The sequence below is a fragment of the Hemiscyllium ocellatum genome, chromosome 7, assembly GCF_020745735.1.
Source record: "Hemiscyllium ocellatum isolate sHemOce1 chromosome 7, sHemOce1.pat.X.cur, whole genome shotgun sequence".
Lineage (NCBI taxonomy): Eukaryota > Metazoa > Chordata > Chondrichthyes > Orectolobiformes > Hemiscylliidae > Hemiscyllium > Hemiscyllium ocellatum.
The window spans coordinates 24,560,309-24,579,182 of record NC_083407.1 but is presented as its reverse complement, the minus strand read 5'-3'; the positions used below and the strand labels follow the sequence as shown (position 1 = coordinate 24,579,182).

General features: G+C 39.6%; 2 protein-coding genes across 24 annotated transcripts in view; one reads left to right on the top strand and one right to left on the bottom strand.

Annotated features, from left to right (window-relative positions):
* Positions 1–8,959, top strand: part of rif1 (replication timing regulatory factor 1) — a 95,299-nt gene extending 86,340 nt beyond the window's left edge. For all 5 annotated transcript variants that reach the window (XM_060827075.1, XM_060827078.1, XM_060827077.1 and 2 more), the window contains exons 31-36: positions 1,328–1,489; positions 2,619–2,696; positions 4,075–4,190; positions 4,623–4,776; positions 6,549–6,657; positions 7,771–8,959. In XM_060827075.1, coding sequence (XP_060683058.1) covers positions 1,328–1,489; positions 2,619–2,696; positions 4,075–4,190; positions 4,623–4,776; positions 6,549–6,657; positions 7,771–7,985 — 834 coding nt within the window. In that variant the 3' untranslated portion in view covers positions 7,986–8,959. The remainder of the gene's footprint in view (positions 1–1,327; positions 1,490–2,618; positions 2,697–4,074; positions 4,191–4,622; positions 4,777–6,548; positions 6,658–7,770) is intronic.
* Positions 8,960–17,221: 8,262 nt separating this feature from the next.
* neb (nebulin) overlaps positions 17,222–18,874 on the bottom strand; it is a 299,811-nt gene continuing 298,158 nt past the window's right edge. For all 19 annotated transcript variants that reach the window (XM_060827055.1, XM_060827069.1, XM_060827066.1 and 16 more), the window contains one exon: positions 17,222–18,094. In XM_060827055.1, the coding sequence (XP_060683038.1) occupies positions 17,921–18,094 (174 nt within the window). In that variant the 3' untranslated portion in view covers positions 17,222–17,920. The remainder of the gene's footprint in view (positions 18,095–18,874) is intronic.

Here is an 18,874-nt window from a genome sequence, read left to right as displayed (position 1 = left end):
CTTACCCTATACCTCCTTTAAAAAAAACATTCTTTGTACTTAAGTAAGCTTGTTCGACTTCTCCCTTGTCTTAGCTCATCTCTTGTTGAAACTGTTGTCATTGCCTTAATTACCATTAGATTCAACTATTCCAATGTAAACTTGAAGTCATCGAAAACTCTGCTTGCATCATAACTCAGCAGTGAATCCTGTTCTCCAGTCACCTCTATGCTCACTTATCTAGCTACTGGTCACTATTTTGGATTCCTTTTTGACTGCAACTGCATTCTCATCCTCTTTCAAAGAGGACAATGAGACTGGCAATCCTTATCAATTATTTGTTTTTTACCTGTCTCTCTCTGTCTGTCTGTCTGTCTCGAAGAATTCACCATCACGTGATCTAATTCTTTTTCTTAAAAGAAGATATTTCATCGTATTCTTTCTCTTGTCATTTTGAAGAATCATGCTTTCCCTATCTGTTGCCATTTTCCTGTAAATATTTGGTCCCATTCTATTTGGCCATGTCCCCCTCATCCCATTGAAATCTACCATCTTCAAGATTGCACATTGATCTCCATTTGATTACTGTTCTACTTTTTCATTCTTCCGTCAAAGTAAATAATTCAATTTTCTCGCATTACATTCCACCTGCCTGACCAATCCCTGTCATCCTGAAGCTTTATCTTTGTCATGGCTGTCAGGTTATGTTTGTTTACTTCAGTGTGCACTATCATTTCATTTACTTAGTTGCAACTGCTACAAATACATTCAGCTACAGAGCTTTTGCTTCCACTTTGTAACATCTAGTATTGATTGTTGGCATATTCCTAGGATTTTCCTCTGCCCCTTTGTTATTCAGTGACCCTTGTTTCTTGTCTTGTGACTTTCTTCTCTTAACTGTGATCCTACTCTTTCTTCCACATATTTGTATATGTGATCTCTTGTCCCCACCATTTAGTTTAAAATCTGCTCTACTTCCTTGGTTATGTAGTTTACAAAAAGATTGGCCATGAGGAGATTCCAGGTGAGGTGATTTCCCTCTGAGGGGTGGCCCCTTGAACCAGAATCTATTTCTCCCACACCAATTAAAGACAAAAGTTAATTGTGTGACTGAATATGCAATACTTTGTTTTTGAATTGTTTGAATATTCCCAATCTGACTATATTTATCAGAAGTTACAAGCATTCTTATTCAACATTCTATGCAAGGTTGCATAAACTAGTTTTAAAAACCCAGAACAATGTTTGTTTTAAGATAGTCCTGCAGTTTAGAATCTTGTGAGAAGGTGCCCTGTCGTTTACATCTTCATGAGAGTTCAAATTTTCCTGTGTTCTGCGTTCTCTGTAGATTCGTCGTGTTTCGTTTGCAGATCCAATTCAGCGGGAAGGATTAGCAGATGACATTGATCGTCGTAGCCCGGTAGTGCGATCTCATGCCTCTTCTGGAAGTTTTCCTGGATTAAATTATGCTGTCACAAATGGTTGCAGCCAGCCTAATAATCAATCCAAGGTAAGGTTCATTCTTCTCATTCACATCTCCGTTCTACCAAATAGTTATAGATGGTGAATTAGGTTTTTTTGGATGAATAAATTAAGTCTCTTGCATCCAGTTACTTGCTGTGCTAGAAAGTTGTTAAATGAAAAAGACATGAGAATTTTCTTACATATTGCCATTTCTGAACTGGCTCACCCAATTCCATATTCTCATAATTATTTGCACAATGAGTTTTTGAATTCAAGCCGTTTGTATAAGAAAGACAGTAAATTGAGCCAGTATGTTTTCAATTTACCCGAGATTAGTTTGACTTAGTGGTTAACTTTTTTAAATCACTCATTCAAGTTCTACTTTAAGCTGGTTCTTCAGTATAGGGCTGAGGAAGTTCAAATAACACAATTGCCATGTTTGGAATGAGAAGGTAAACTAAGGCATTTCTGTTATTCAAGTTGGCATGCAAGATGCATGAAACTGTTTGAAGAAGACCAGAAGCATTCTGGTATCCTGGCTGACATCTAGCCCACTAGCAATATCACTACAAAATAATTCAGAAACATATTGTCTGCTGGTAATCTGTCACATTTTGTGATTTTTTTTCACCTTTAAATAGAAATAATCATTGTAAATTCCAATTATTATCTTTGTGAAGCTGGGAGTTGTTGATTAAAGTCCCACTCTAAATATTGTCATGCAATGTAAGTTAGCATTTCAGTGTAGTACTGAGGGAATTTTGCACTGAGGCATCATCTTTCAGATAACATATACCCAGGTGGCTTGTACTCTGAAAACTCATGATTTCTTTAGTCACCGGAGTGGACCAGGGTTTTCTCCCTGTATCTAGCTAATATTTATTTCTTGCCAGTGAAAAGAAATTCAAAATTCCTGCAACATTGCCGATGTTATAAGAATTGTTGTTGCTGTTCAAAAGTATTTACTTAGTTTTAAAAATCTTTGATCTGTTTTAAGGCCGTCAACAGCACTATATACATGCACTCCTTTGTTTTGTTTTGTGCTGCCTTTTTCGATTTTACAAATGTATGATCTTTATGGTATTAGCTCATTTTGTTTTTAGTCGGTGTATATTGAAACATTGGGGTTGCTATATTTATGTTGACTTTCAATTTTGTATTTTTAATTCATTCAGTACAATACCACTCCAACAAAAGGCTTCCTGTCTCCAAGTGCTCGCAGCTCTGGCTATAAAAGTTCAAAGAAATGTTTGGTAAGTTGAAGGCAATTTAGTTATCATGTGATTAAGTTACACTATGTACTACTTTGTATTCTCCATTTCTTATTTGAAATGCAAAACATTGAACAGTACCGGCAGCATATCCAGAGAGAGATGAACAGTTAATGCTTAAGGTCGATGATTTTTTTCTTAAGAATGGGGTAGAGTTAGTGGTTTTCTCTATAAGCAAGTGAAAGGGGAAGTGGAGAAAGAGCAGCCGAACAGGATTAGTACTAGAGTATAAATTGGGAGAGATTAAATAAGAGCTGGTGTGCAGCTCCAAAGGATGATGGGTCAAGACCTGTAGTTTAAATTAATAAACACAACAGAGGAGGAGCTTTGAATGGCATTTTGCAGCTGTTATCTGAAAGCTTGCATGAGAGTAAAACTGAAATCTGCAAAGCTGAAGGAAACAAAATGGGGAAGAGGTTCAAGTCTGGAATTGGTGAACTTGTGTTGAGTCCTCAATGGGCAAGTAAGGTGACAAGTTAAAATGACAGGCAACAAAATGGCCAGAATTGTTGTTATGGACTGAACCAAGGTGTTTCATAAAGTTGAGTAAAAAATGAGGTCTGCAGATGCTGGAGATCACAGCTGAAAATGTGTTGCTGGTCGAAGCACAGCAGGCCAGGCAGCATCTCAGGAATAAGGAATTCGACGTTTCGAGCATAAGCCCTTCATCAGGAATCTGTTTCATAAAGTTGTCATGTAGTGGTAAGACTGCTGGACTAATAATCCAAAACCCCAAGCTGAATATCCTTGGGACATTTGAGGTTGAACCCAACCACAGCAATCTGAATTCAATTTTTCAAAAAAAAATCTGAAAATAAAAAACACTAGTCTAATGACAAATATAATCATTAATGATCCTTACCAATTTACCTGCATATGACTCCAGACCCATAGCAAAGTGGTTGACTCTTTACTGCCCTCAACAATTCACTCAGTTCATGGGCAATTATGATAGGCCAGAAATGTTAACCTTTCTTGTGACTCCCATAGCTGACTTTTGTAGAAATAAGATAAAGATCCTTGATGTTTGATCTCTACAATATAGAGCAGCCTGTATTGTTCGCAGTGTATGCATTATACTAAAGTGAAAGAAATACGTATGTAAGTTACAATTTCTGCTGATGTGTGTTTCAAAGCCAAAGACACAAAAGCACTGGTGTGACTAATACCTGGAAACAGCAATTTTAGATTTGACTCCAACTTGTTTTAATAAAAAGCTTTTTTTTTCTGAATAGAACAATTGTACCTTTCAGGATGGCGTAGAGGACGATGAGGCCATTTAAACAGAATAATACCATTTACAAAATATTGAATTAAAGTATGGTACTTAAAACATAAAACTACTTTTTTTATTCTCAAGATCTCTGAGATGAGCAAAGAGCCAACGGGCTTGTCGACAGCTGGTGTGTATCCAGCTCTGATCAGCTGCTCTTTACCAGTAGAAACCATTCTACCCCAGCTTGCTTCTAACATGTGGTAAGTAAACTTTGATGCACTTAGTTGTCCTGCATTTCAAGAGCTGAAAATGTGTTGCTGGAAAAGCGCAGCAGGTCAGGCAGCATCCAAGGAGCAGAAGAATCGACGTTTCGGGCATGAGCCCTTCTTCAGGAGCCCTGAAGAAGGGCGCATGCCTGCAACGTCGATTCTCCTGCGCCTTGGATGCTGCCTGACCTGCGCTTTTCCAGAACACATTTTCAGCTCTGATCTCCAGCATCTGCAGTCCTCACTTTCTTCTGCATTTCAAGACCCATGTTTTAAAATGTTGCTCTTGAATTCCAGTTTTAAACTTGCAGTTTTACTTTTTAAAAAAAAAATCATGCAACCAAACTTCTAGTCGGTGTCAGTCAAGATGTTGCCAAGCAATCTGTCTCTTATTTATACCTAAACATTTTTTTTCCCTCCTACTAGGGCCCGAGGTCTGGGGCAGCTTGTAAGAGCTAAAAATATCAAGACAATCGGTGACCTGAGCTCGCTTACAGCAGCTGAAATTAAGTTGCTTCCAATTCGTTCTCCAAAAGTCTTTGTTGTAAAAAAGGCTCTCAAATCCTTCTACGAACAGCAAGTGAGCTATTTCCTGTAAATCGATAAGTCCTATCTGAACTTCAACTTTGCTAAAGATCAGCTATTTATGCATGATATACTGATGCAAGTCGTCAGGTTGTGTTCATAAACTTAGTCCAGAATATTTCAAAAAGTATTTGCCAATAGTACTGTGTCCATGATTAATATCTAATTTTATTCGAAGTACTTTTCCATGTTGGAATGATGGTGTGGTTATGGTATACATAAAAGGTCATTTGGCCTGTTGAATTCATGTTAGTTCTCTGCGAAATCAATATGACCGTCCCATCCTCCTGCCCTTTGCCAGTGTCATAGCATTTTCTTTTCCTTCCAGGTACCTACTCCAATTCCCATTTGAATGTTATGATTGAAATTACACGCAGTTTTATTTTTAATTTAAGGGATTTGTTTGCTCCTATTTCATCGATTCTTTTCTTTTACCAGGCACCTTAAATTAGTGGTTTCTCATTCTTGCCACTTGAACCATTGGGAGCAGTTCTAGAATAGGGAAATGTGATTCTTGTTTCTTTTATTGGCTGATTGTGATACCAAGTCTTGGTTAGCAACTCAAGGGCTCTGAGGAGGCATGAATACCAAGGTTTGGCAATTGTGGCATCATGGTAATAGTAAAAGACTTGTAATTCAAAAGTCATCATGAATGCTCTGGGGACGTGTTCACATCCTCCATGGCAGCTGGTGAAATTTGAATTCAGTTAATAAATCTGAAATTAAAAACAAGTCACCATAATGATGACTATGACAATGGTCATGGGATTTTACAAAAAAACCCAATTGCTTCACTCATGCACTTAAGGGAGGGCAATCTGCCACCTTTACCTCGTCTGCGCTCAATGTGATTGCAGATCCATAGCACTCTTAACTGCCGTCTGAAGTGGCCTAGCAAGTCAATAAGTTCAAGACCATTTAGGGATGGGCTGCACATGTTGGCCTTACACAATGCCCAATCCATGATTGATTTTAAAAAATGTGTTTTTAATTTTTCTGGTTTTCTGTAATTACATGTCTATCTTCCTGACATCCCTACTGCTGAATGCCAAGGCATCCCCTTGACTTGATGCCTGATTTTAAACACTCCTCCGTAATGAAGAAAGCAGCAGCACAGGGATGACTTGATCTCTCTGAACAACTTTCTTTGGATATTGTGGTTGTCAGCAAAGCAAACAGTGGGTAAAGGATGCTTAAAGGTGGGACGGAAGGGAAACTGTTTATAGCTGAGACCTGAAGAAGGATTACACCTGAAACATCGACTTTTGTGCCACCTGATGCTGCTGGCTTGCTGTGTTCTTCCAGCCTTCTGCCTGTCTGCAATAGCTGAAAGCAAACAGGCATAAGGCTGAATTCGGAGAAATGTTTACTTATGGAGGATTTGTGAGATTAGAGGAGTGAATGTTGCGGTAATTGGCAGGCCTGAAGAAATTAAAAGTGAATGTCGAGTATTCCTAATTTTGAGGCCTTCAACTAGGAACCAATCTACTTTGGAAAAGAATGAGTTGATAGACAGTTGAGAGTTTGTACAGGTAACAGAAGTCTCGGTACATTAATACTTATCCAGTGAACCTCTGGTTTAAACAGGGCTTTTAAATGGCTTCAATTTTTTTTAACTTGATTAGTTCATCTTCATGGCTTATAAATAGTTCCAGAATAAAACAATATTACTATTTTTGAATTCATTATTTTTCAGCTCTGATTTGCATTTTTGATTAGAAGAATGGTTTGTAGTTCTGTACTAAGTGCTTTCTTTTTCTGTTTCAGAAGAAATCCCTTGGTTTAGATGAAGATAATGTGTTTGAAAATGAGAAGATAGTAAATGGGATGGAGGACAGCAGTTACTCCAATGCCGATGATGAGAAATTAGCAACAGGTAAAATTAAAGCTGTCTCAATTGGATCTCTTCGTTAAATTAATTTTTAAAAATGTTTAAAATCCACTTTAAAGCTCATACTTATTTATGCTTTTAAACTGAAGTGAAGAGTTAAGAATCTGTATCCCAGAGCCATTCAGAATAAGACTGGGTGAGACCATGGGATTTCACTTTCAGGATCTAGATTTGGGTCAGCCATGCTGAATGAATTATCTGAAATCAACAGTCTTAAGGGAGAACAATCTCAACCCCATTACTTATCTAGCATGACCAACTGACCATGTTTTCAAAACAACTTAGCAGTCGCTGAAAAGCCAGAAAAGAAATTCCATTCAGGTTTACATGGGAAAAATGGGGAGGTGGTGATTTAATGGTATTATCGCTCGACTGTAAGTCTGGAGACTAGGATAATATTCTGGGGACCCAGGTTCAAATGCATCACAGCAGATGGTGGAATTTGAATTCAATAAAAATCTGGAATTAAGAGTCTAATGATGACCATGAATTGACTGTTGGAAAAACCCATCTGGTTCACTAATTTCCTTTGGGGAAGGAAATGGACATCCTTACCTGGTCTGGCCTACATGTGACTCCAGACCCACAGCAATGTGTTAATTGCCCTCAATTAGCGATGGGCAGTAAATACTGGCCTTGCCAACAATGTCTTCATCCCATTAATATTTCTTTTTAAATTAAATCTTTTTATAAAGAAGGGCGTTGAGAGTTTTTCATAGGGTAATTGGTGAAACTCATTGTGACTAGGATTAAGTCCAGTCCCACTGCCGAGATTCAAACTTTAAACTTCTACAAAAGGAATGCTCAAAGCTCACATTAGTTAGTGACAGCAATTATTCATGATTTTAACATCTTTATCAAAGGTCTTTTTTAACTTCTGTTGTAAGCAGAGTAATTCCGGCTTGTCCAGTCTCTCTCACTGAAGTCCCTCTATCCTTCGTGCCATTCCAGTAGATCTCCCACTCCAATCCTTTGACAACTGTCCAGTATGAATAATGGTCATTTAAAAGCATATCCGCTTTTTGCCCATACCTTAATTATGTGTTGCGTGTTTTAAATATGAAAGCTGTATTGACCTGGCCTTTTGTATTCTTTCAGATTTAGTTGAACCTGGGCCATCTGCCACTACTCCTTCTACAGCTCTGGTTACTGAGGTTAATGCCCTTTCTGCTCGGTTTTTCTCTGAGAACTTGAATGAACACTCTGGGAGTCAACTCTTTGCAATGCATCAACAACTGAGCAGCATGATGAACTGTATCATGGGAAATTTACGGTCTCGCTGGAGGTCACCTCCACATGAAGCTGCTGACTGATATTTCTAAGTCACTTGGACTGGGAAAGTACAACCAAAAGAATAGAGATCATTGACTCCCTCGCACTATTTTCTCTTCACAATGGACTTAATCTCTCCTTACTTTTTGATAATTTGCCACATTCTTTCAGATTGGTGTAATTTTCCCCTTCGTTAACATCCAGCTGCTCTAACCTGAGCCTTTCCCTCTACCTTAAAGGATTAAGAATTTGAATTGCAGTCTTGTCTGCTGCTCAAACCCATCTGTCCTCCTCTTGTGGAGGTGTCCTGGTAAAATACAGCAATAAGTGGCCTGGTCAGAATGGGAGTAACAATTCAGCAATGTGCACTACCTGTTCTAGAGAACTCATTCCTTCTGGCTGATCCAGAGTGAATGTCACCAGCTATGCCAAAATCATGGGAGACTGGCTTCCATGAAGGACATATGGAGGGATGTTTTATATTTAAAGAATGAGGTTGAAAGGAATTTTGTGCAGAGATTAAGAATTAATTTTCTAAAACAAAAATGTAAACCAAAACTTCTAGTCTTATTTTGGTGGATCTCTTTACATAAAAGCAAATAAAGTGCTGGTAACTGGAGAGGGTCTCACTCGGTGAAAATGATTGTTTCTTAAAAACAGGATGGCAGAATCTATGCAGGAAGAGGACCACACATGGAGCTTTCATTTGAGAGACTCATTCGTGCTATGTAAATTGGTAAAACTAGTTTTTAAAAAAATAAAATTTCCTGTAAGGAAAATAATTTTGTGATAAATTATAACGTTTTACCAAATGGAGTTTTTTGTCAATGGAATTTGCAGTGAAATATTGCTGCTAATTCTGTATCTCTGGCCATTACTTGACCTTGTTTATAGATGCCAGAGTAAATCAGTGCACAGAAATGGAATCAGAGCTGCACTTTTTTTATTATTATTAAAGCTGTGTTTGAGCTCACCATGATACTCATTCTTGTACAAATAAAAGGAATTGAAATCTTGTGTTTAGTTGGCTTACTTTGCTCAATGCTCAGTTTTAGTTTGTTTTGCTAGGACTGCTTGGTTCAAGACTTTTTCACAAATTTGAATTGTAACCTTGTGTTTTTTTTTTGGTGAAAAAAGTAGCCTTGGAGTTGTGTTCCAGAGGTACACGTGATGGCAATAATATTAACGATGTATTTGACCGTCCAGTGTCAAAGCTGAAATCTCTGCAATGGTTTTGAATATTGGAGGGCACTGGTCTGAGCCTGGATATCGGTGCAAAAATATTTTTGACAGCTTTCTAGTTCCAAATTTGCCACAACTTGCCATTACTCTGAAAGCACCATCAAAATTTTCTTTTATTTTTTTAAAGACTTTTGTGAGAACATCTCCTTCATGTCTCTTTCTGCCCTGACTTGGACTAATAATGCAGTTCCTACATCATAGCTGGGAATGAGTCCTGAGAGCTCTGTATGAATACCTTCATTACAGGCTACGGTAGTTCAATAAAGATTACCATTAGCTTGAAAGCAGTCAGAGATGGGCAATAAATTCTATTTGATTGGCACCAACATCTATGTTGAAAACAAATGATAAGCAATATGGGGAAAATGTATCCACACTTGTCTAGAATATAATAAATAACTAGAATCCAGGTTTGTTAGTGATCACTATCCTACCTCCAGTATTAGAAAGTTATGAATTCAAAAACCATTCCAATATCAATGTGGGCTCATTCTGGTAATTTTGCTGCGCTGTTAGTGATGGTGTCTTTTGGATGAACTGTTATTATGGATTCTCCATCTTCTAAGTGGATGTACTGTGGCACTATTTTAAAACTTTTAGCCACATTTTTTATAGTTTACAGTTACCTGGTTAAAAGCTAAACTGAATTGGTAATGATGTATTTTATGGGACATCAGTCATTGATGTAGTTAATGAAATGCGAGCTCCTTCCCATCCATCTTGTACAATGGGTGTTTAATTTTTATAAGACGAATTCAGATTTTGTTGAGAAAACTCCACCATGAGAATCTATTGAAGTGGATATGTAGCAAGTGGAATTAAATTTGTTTTCTATGGAAATCAATGATTTTTAGTTTTCACTATAACTTGAACAACAGATGTAATCTGAATAGTTCAGTTGCCTTTAACTTTTTTCTAAGCAAAATGTGCCCATCTTTGTATAAAAAGCATGGTCTGACCTTATTAGGAATTTCTGGGAAATTGATGTTCTCCAGCACTTACAATGCTACTAAAAGCAAAGCATGCTGGAAATATGCAACTCGTAGATCAATATTTAAAAAGGTTAATGTTTCTATCAAAGACTTCAGTATTGGGTAACTTCATCATATTAGCCTACAAATTCTATTTGTATGACTGCAGGATAGGGGAAGCCTAGTTGTAGAACTTCATCTGTCTGCTTGGTTTAGTATGAATTATGGCATTTCAGGATACAGAAAGAAGGGAGTTGGGTATGTAGTTAGGATATCTGTTGAGGTTTGAGAAAAGAATGGCATACTTCACTATTTTTAGCATGTATTGAGTGCCTTGAGCCATACTTTACAGATGGCAAGCATGGTGTGTGGGCTCTGAATTAACCCAAATGTAAACTGAAGATCCATTCCTAGAACGGTGGCACAGTGGTTAGCACTGCTGTCTCACAGCGCCAGAGACCCGGGTTCGATTCCCGCCTCTAAGCGACTGTGTGGAGTTTGCACATTCTCCCCGTGTCTGCGTGGGTTTCCTCCGGGTGCTTCGGTTTCCTCCCACAGTCCAAAGATGTGCAGGTCAGGTGAATTGGCCATGCTAAATTGCCTGTAGTGTTAGGTGTAGGGGTATGGGTGGGTTGCGCTTCAGTGGGTCAGTGTGGACTTGTTGGACCGAAGGGCCTGTTTCCACGCTGTAAGTGATCTCATCTGATCCAAAAAAAATCTGTCAAAAGTATTGCCAAATATTCTTCTAAGAATATAAGATGCAGGAGTAGGCTTTCTGACCCCTAAAGCCGCTTCCATATATTAAGATAATAGCTGATCTTACTGTGGCCTAGTTTCTGCTGTCCCTGTTTTTATTTTATTATTCATGAGATGTGGGGAATATTCCATTACACTCCTGTTTTGTTCCTTTAGATAGTAGGCAGGCTTTGAGTGGTCGGAAAGCATGTTGCTTGCTTGCTTTGCCTCTGACATGCCCTTTATAGTTGCTACTTATACGGCTAGCCCAATTTTAGTTTCTGGTCAACAGCAACCCCAAGATATTGATAGTGGAGGATTAAGTTATAGTAATGCCACTGAATGTCAAAGTAAAGTGGTTCTGTCTTATTAGAGATGGTCATTACCTTGCATTTATGCAACATAAGTGTTAGTTATTTGGATATTGGGTTGTGGAGGTGCCGGTGTTGGACTCAGGTGGGCAAAGTTAAAAATCACAACACCAGCTTTATTTGGAAGTACTACCTTTCAGAGCGCAGCACCTTCATCAGGTAGTCGTGGAGCAGGATCACAAAACAGAATTTGTAGCATTGGATTACAGTGTAATGCAACTGAAACGAAATATTGAACAAATCTAGTTTGGTGTTAAGTCTTTCATCTTTTAGAACGGGTTGCAGGTTTGGTTTATTCATCTGTAAATCCCAGAACTATTTTTAAGTCACATTCTTAAGATAAATTAAGGTTTTATTTTTAAAAAAAGTTTCATCTCCGTTCAGACAATATATTAAAGATGTAAGGTTAGAGTCTGTATCCCAATCTCGAGTCAGACTGGGGGATGCTGGAGAAGTCAGTCAATAAAGTGTGATGATGGAAAGGCAGATTCAGAAGAAAGAGAGTCTGAATATTGTCCAGCTGTTGCTGCATTCGAACTTGGACTGTTTTAGTATCTAGGACTGGTTAGCAAGGTTAGATCTCATGGAATATGGGGAGAACTAGCTATTTGGTTACAGAACTGGCTCAAGGGTAGAAGACATGGTGGTGATGGAGGGTTGCCTTTTAGACTGGAGGCCTGTGACCAGTGGTGTGCCTCAAGTCAGTGCTCAGTCCATTGCTTTTTGTCATTTATATAAAGGATTTGGAAGTGAACATAGAAAGTATAGTTACTAAGTTTGCAGATGACACCAAATTGAAAGTGCAGTGGACTGCGAAGAAGGTTACCTCTGAGTACAATGGGATCTTGATCACATGGGCCAGTGGGCTGAGAAGTGGCAGATGGAGTTTACTTTAGATAACTGTGAGGGGCTGCATTTTGGAAAGGCAAATCAGAGAAGGACTTGTACACTTGATGGTAAGGTCCTAGGGAGTGTTGCTGAACAAAGAGACCTTGGAGTGCAGGTTCTTAGTTCCCTGAAAGTGGAGTTACAGTTGATAGGATAGTGAAGGAGGCATTTAGCATGCTTTCTTTATTAGAGCATTGAGTATAGGAGTTGGGAGATAATTTTGCGGCTTTACAGGACATTGTTTAGGCCATATTCAGAATAGTGTGCAATCCTCATCTCCAATCGAAAGGCTGTTGTGAAACTTGAAAGGGTTCAGGAAAGATTTACAAGGATGCTGTCAAGGTTGGAAGATTTGAGCTGTAGGGAGAGGCTGGATAAGCTGGGGTGTTTACCCTGGGCTGTCAGAGGCTGAGGGGTGACCTTATAGCGGCTGAGAAAATCATGAGGGGCATGAATAGGGTAAATAACGTCTTTTCCCTGGGGTGCAGGAGTCCAGAACTAGAAGGCAGGCATGGGTTCATGGTGAGAGGGGAAAGATTTAAAAGGGACCTAAGCAGCAACATTTTCATACAAAGGGTGGTGTATGTGTAGAATGAGCTGCCAGAGGAAGTGGTGATGGCTAGTACCAGTACAACATTTAAAAGGCATCTGTATGGGTGTGTAAATAGGAAAGGTTAAGAGGGATATGGGACTAGATTAGGTTCGGATATCTGGTCAGCATGGATGAGTTAGACCAAAGGGTCTGGTTCTGTGCTATACATCTGACTCCATCGTGAATGGTGGGGACATTTGCTGATGAATGAAGAATGTTCAACATTTCTGACTTTATATTGAAGGAATTGTTGATGAAGCCGTCAAAGAAGTTTGTGCTGAGCTCGTGCAGAGATGTCCTGGAGCTTAGCTAACTGACCTCCAACAACCTGCTCATCTTCCTTGTCCGAGGAGGTCATTGACTGCAGTTTTGCTGGGACACCTTGATGCTAAGTGTCTGTGATAAGGTCACGAGCTGGTTGGCTTCGGTGTAGCTTAAGCTAAACTCTGCACAGGTTATTGCTAAGCAAATGCTGCTTGATAGCATTGTTAATAATGCACTCCTCAATTTGTGATTGAGTAGACTGATGGAGTGGTGACTGTTTTGGTTTTGCCCTGCTTTTTGTATAGAAGACATATCAATAATTTTCCATATGTTTGGGTAAATTGCCTGTGTTGTAGCTGTATTGGAACAGCCTGGTCATGAGTGTGCTAAGCTCTGGATGTTGCATTTTTAATGCTATTGCTGGTATGTTGTCAGGATCCATAGCCTTTGTGGTATTCCGTGCCTCCAACCATTTACTGAGATGTGCAGTGAATTGAATTGGCCGAAGACTGGCATCTCTTGATATTGGAAATCTCTAGAGGCGTAGAGGTGAATTATTGGCTTGGCAGTTCAGGCTGAAGATTGTTGCAAATGCTTCAGTCTTCTCTCTTGCACCATCATTAAGGGGGATATTTGTGGAGCTGTCTCTTCTGGTGTGTTGTTTTATTGTCAAATACCACTTGCAACTAGGTGCAGCCGAACTGTGGAACTTAGCTGAGCAATTCCACAACTATCTTATCTCAGATGAAGAGTTGCTATTCAGCACACAAGTCCTGCTGCTTTGTAGCTTCACTGCATTAATGCTTTATTTTTAGATATGCCAGGTGCTATTCCTGGCATGCCCTCCTGCACACACGCTGTTGAACCAAGGTTGATACCGTGACTTAATGGTAAAGTGGGAAAAATGCTAGACCATGAGGTTGCAGATTGTGGTTAAGCACAATTCTATTGCTGATGATGGCCCACAATGCCTTGGATACCAATCTTGAGTTCCTAATTCTGTTCAATGTATATTCCATTTAGCACTGAGATCCAATGATGGAGGATATCCTCAATGTGACAACTGTCATCCCCGTACAGACCATGTTACCAATACTATTAGACAGATACACCTGTACATGCAGAGTGGTAAGAATGAAGTAAAGTTTGTTTTTTGCTTTCCTCAGGAGCTGTCACAGACCCAGCCTAACAGTTAGATCCTTGAGGACTTGACCATTTCAGTCAATAGTGTTGTTGAGACACTCATTGGGTCGATGACTTCAATGTCCACTGGAATATATTATGCACCCTTTCCACTTTCAGTATTGCTCAATATGGAGGAACATTGATCCATAAATGAGAAATGGGTTATGTGATCATCAGGAGATCTCATGTTTTACCTGATGCCACAAGACTATTTGGGGTCCAATGTTGAACTCCTAGTGCAACTCCCTTGTAATGTGTATAACCACTCTGCTGCCACCTCTGCCTTTGGGATAGGCCAGACCCCACAATAAGGATTATATAGTCTGGGACATTGTGTGTAAGGTATAATTGAGAGTATGAAAGACAGGTTGGTGTTTGACTTATCAGTGAGATTGCAATGATAGCCCTCAGATAGAACATAGAAAAATACAGCGCAGTACAGGCCCTTCGGCCCTCAATGTTGCGCCGACCGAATCCTACCTAACCTACACTAGCCCAATAACTTCCAAATGCCTATCCAATGCCCGCTTAAATGACCATAAAGAGGGAGAGTTCACCACTGCTACTGGCAGGGCATTCCATGAACTCACAACCCGCTGTGTAAAGAATCTACCCCTAACATCTGTCCTATACCTTCCACCCCTTAATTTAAAGCTGTGTCCCCTTGTAACAGCTGACTCCATGAGCGGTAAAAGGTTCTCAGTGTCTACCCTATCTAAACCCCTAATCATCTTGTACACCTCCATCAAATCTCCCCTAAAACCTTCTTTTCTCCAATGAGAACAGCCCCAAGTGCCTCAGTCTTTCCTCATACGATTTTCCTACCATACCAGGCAACATCCTGGTAAGCCTCCTCTGCACTCGTTCCAATGCCTCCACATCCTTCCTATAGTATGGTGACCAAAACTGCACACAATACTCCAGATGAGGCCGCACCAGAGTCTTATACAACTGCAACATGACCTCAGGACTCCGGAACTCAATTCCTCTGCCAATAAAGCCCAGTACACCATATGCCTTCCTCACAGCACTATTTACCTGGGTGGCAACTTTCAGAGATCTGTGTACATGGACACCAAGATCCCTCTGCTCATCCACACTACCAAGTAGCCTACCATTAGCCCAGTAATCCATCTTCTTGTTACTCCTACCAAAGTGAATGACTTCACGCTTAGCTACATTGAATTCCATTTGCCACCTTTCTGCCCAGCTTTGCAACTTGTCTATATCCCACTGTAACCTGCCACATCCTTCCTCACTATCCACAACTCCACCGACTTTTGTGTCATCCGCAAACTTACTCACCCAGCTTTCAAGCCCCCCCTCTAGATCATTTATAAAGATAACAAAAAGCAATGGTCCCAAAACAGATCCTTGAGGTACACCGCTAGTAACTGCACTCCAAGATGAACCTATACCATCAACTACTACCCTCTGTCTCCTTCCAGCCAGCCAATTTCTAATCCAAACCTCTAATGCACCCTCAATGCCATACCTCCGTAGTTTTTGCATTAGCCTACCATGGGGTACCTTATCGAACGCCTTACTAAAATCCATATACACAACATCTACTGCTTTACCCTCGTCCACCTCCTTAGTCACCTGCTCAAAGAACTCAATAAGGTTTGTGAGGCACGACCTGCCCTTCACAAAACCATACTGACTATCCTTGATCACGTTATTCCTATCCAGATGTTCATAAATCTTATCCCTTACAATTCTCTCTAAGACTTTGCCCACCACAGAAGTCAGACTCACTGGCCTATAGTTACTCGGGCTATCCCTACTCCCCTTCTTGAACAAGGGGACCACATTCGCCATCCTCCAGTCTTCTGGTACTATTCCCGTTCACAATGACAACATAAAAATCCAGGCCAATGGCTCTGCTATCTCCTCCCTAGCTTCCCAGAGGATCCTAGGATAAATGCCATCAGGCTCAGGAGACTTATCTATTTTCATCCTTTCCAGTATTTATTTGTTTTTTTTTTCTTTTTTTTTGACCTCTCGTTACCAAATCCCTCAAGGTGGAAAAAAGCTTATCTCTATCCACCTTGTCTACAACCTACATGATTTTGCAGACCTCAATCAGGTCCCCCCTCAATCTCCTTTTTTCTAATGAAAACAATCCTAACCTACTCAACCTCTCTGCATAGCTAGTGCCTTCCATACCAGATAACATCCTCGTAAACCTTCTCTGCACCCTCTCCAAAGCATCCACATCCTTTGGTAATGTTGGGAAGAGCCAATTTTGCACAATCAACAGAGCTAAGTTTACCATTGTCGTTTAATCAGAATCCCTACACTGGGAGGGGGAAACCATTCAGCCCAACAAGTCCACACTGGCTCTCTGGAGAAAGCATCCGACCCAGACTCACTGCCCTACCTTAATCCCTGTAATCTTGCATTTCCCATGGCCCATCTATCTAACCTACACATCCTTGGACACCGAGCAATTTAGCATGGCCAATCCTCCTAACCTGCATGTCTTTGGGCTGCAGGAGGAAACCCACACAGACATTGTGCTAGGATGGAATTGAACCTGGGTCCCTGGTGCTATGAGGCAGCAGTGCTAACCGTTGAGCCACTGTGCTTCAGTTGTTGACAAATGATTTGTGTGGTTTAATTTTTGTTTTAACAGTTGATGCAACTGGGTGGTTGTCAGGTCAATTTGAGTGCTAGTTAAGAGTCAACAACACTGCGGTGGGTCTGGAGTCCCAGATTGGGCAGACCAAGTAAGGACACTGAAGGCATTTGTCAACCACATGGATTCTCATGACAATTGACAATGGATTCATGGTCATTAAGTGAATGAATCTAATTCCAAATTTTTATTGAATACAAATTCCATCTGTGGATTCCTAGAACATTACCTGGGTTACTAAATTACTAATCCTGTGACAACATTATTGCACCATCACCTCACCCTTGTTAGTATCAGATCTCAAGAGAGAAATGAAAACTAAAAATTTCAGATAAAACTGATTCCAATACTGCAATGTATTCATTTTTAAAATGACCACAATTGGAAATGTTTTGCAGAAACTGAGCTTTATTTGACCCCACAGCTAGTAATCTGGTGTTGAGAAAACAGACAATACATGTACAAGTTCACCTTGAGCAGTGAAGTAGGGAGGCTATCAAGTTCCTTAATAACTTCCATCAAAAGGGTCTCCAGTTATGAAAATCAAGTCTTTCAGTGGCAACCTGTTTTTTTTAAAAGCTCTTGTAATGAATTTGCATACTAACTACACATTTGTCAGGATACAGAAACAATATTATAGTTGATTAAGTAGAGTTGTACTGATATCACATTTGTCATGAGCAAGTTATGCTAGATAATACATTTTCCTACATCAGATGAGACCAAATGGTTTAGTTTGGATATAACATTATGGAGTACATCTCTGAATACAAGTTAAATGGTCTGTAGAGTTAAATGTTGGTGAAAAGAATCGGAACACTATTTACTAGTTTCAATACAGCAGAAGTACCAGTTATACCAGTGAACAACTTAGGCACCACTTTTTCTTTGTATGTGCCTAGGATTTATCATGTCTTGTAACATAGGTTAATAAGAGTTGGATGGATAATGGGAGAATGTTTTTGTCCTGTAAGAAATTAAATTCCATTTGAAAACATCAAATGATGGTTTTATGGTTTTACTTGTAAATTGTGTTTTTGTTTTAGGAGGGGACTGTGGGAAGTCTCTACGGAAGAATTGATGTAACTTAGATAGCATCCACATAGTTGGCTGGCAACATGCCTGTCAGCCCAGTCCTTTGCACAGTACCGTACATCCATCCTTCATCAATGGACTGCACATTCATAAGGACGTCACCATCTTTGAAAGAGACTTCATCTGCATCAGCTGCTGAATAATCATATATGGCACGGTAGGTTTTCTGTGGAAAAATAAATGAATTCAGATAATCTGCTCTGTAGTTGCGACTGAGCTGCACAAATTGTTGATATAACCACGTTATAGTAAAAAAATGTGTTGAAGTATAGTAAGTCAGTAGCAGAAGCTGACAATAAGATCCTGGCATCATGACTACTAAGGAAATATTGTTTCAGGTGGGAGTTAGAGACAAAGTATGTGATATTATATAATCAAGGAGATAATACATCTGTCACTGCTCAACAACTTTGAAGGTGGTGGTGTTGTGCAGAGCTCCATGACTTTGAGAAAATTGCATGATCCCTGTACTGATCTTTTTTGATCAGTACATTGCTAGAACAGCTCTTAAAATTGGGGTTTATATTCTTGGGCTGGAAAGAAAAGCATTGTCAAAGTTCTCATTTTACTATGCCATTAACCTCTCTGGATTGGACATGAATCATAGGAGGGGCAAGATTCAACTGTGATTCTAAGAAATGTTTTAAACTCACATTTGGTTTCCAATGAATAGTACTGCTTTTTGGTCAATTCTGAAAGGAATCTGCAAATTTGATGACAGATGGCAGAAAAGATAATCCTCCTGTAATTTGGGAATGATGACTGGTCTATCACCTCAATCATGAAAGAGCAAATCCCATGATGATAAATTGCTTAAGATAATAGGTGGTTTGTACAGTAATGTACTTATGTGCATTTATTCTCAACACAGTTTACCACATTTATGGAAAAGCACAGCCGAACACTAATGTATTTTCATAGCAAAGAGTGTGTACAAGCAGAGCAT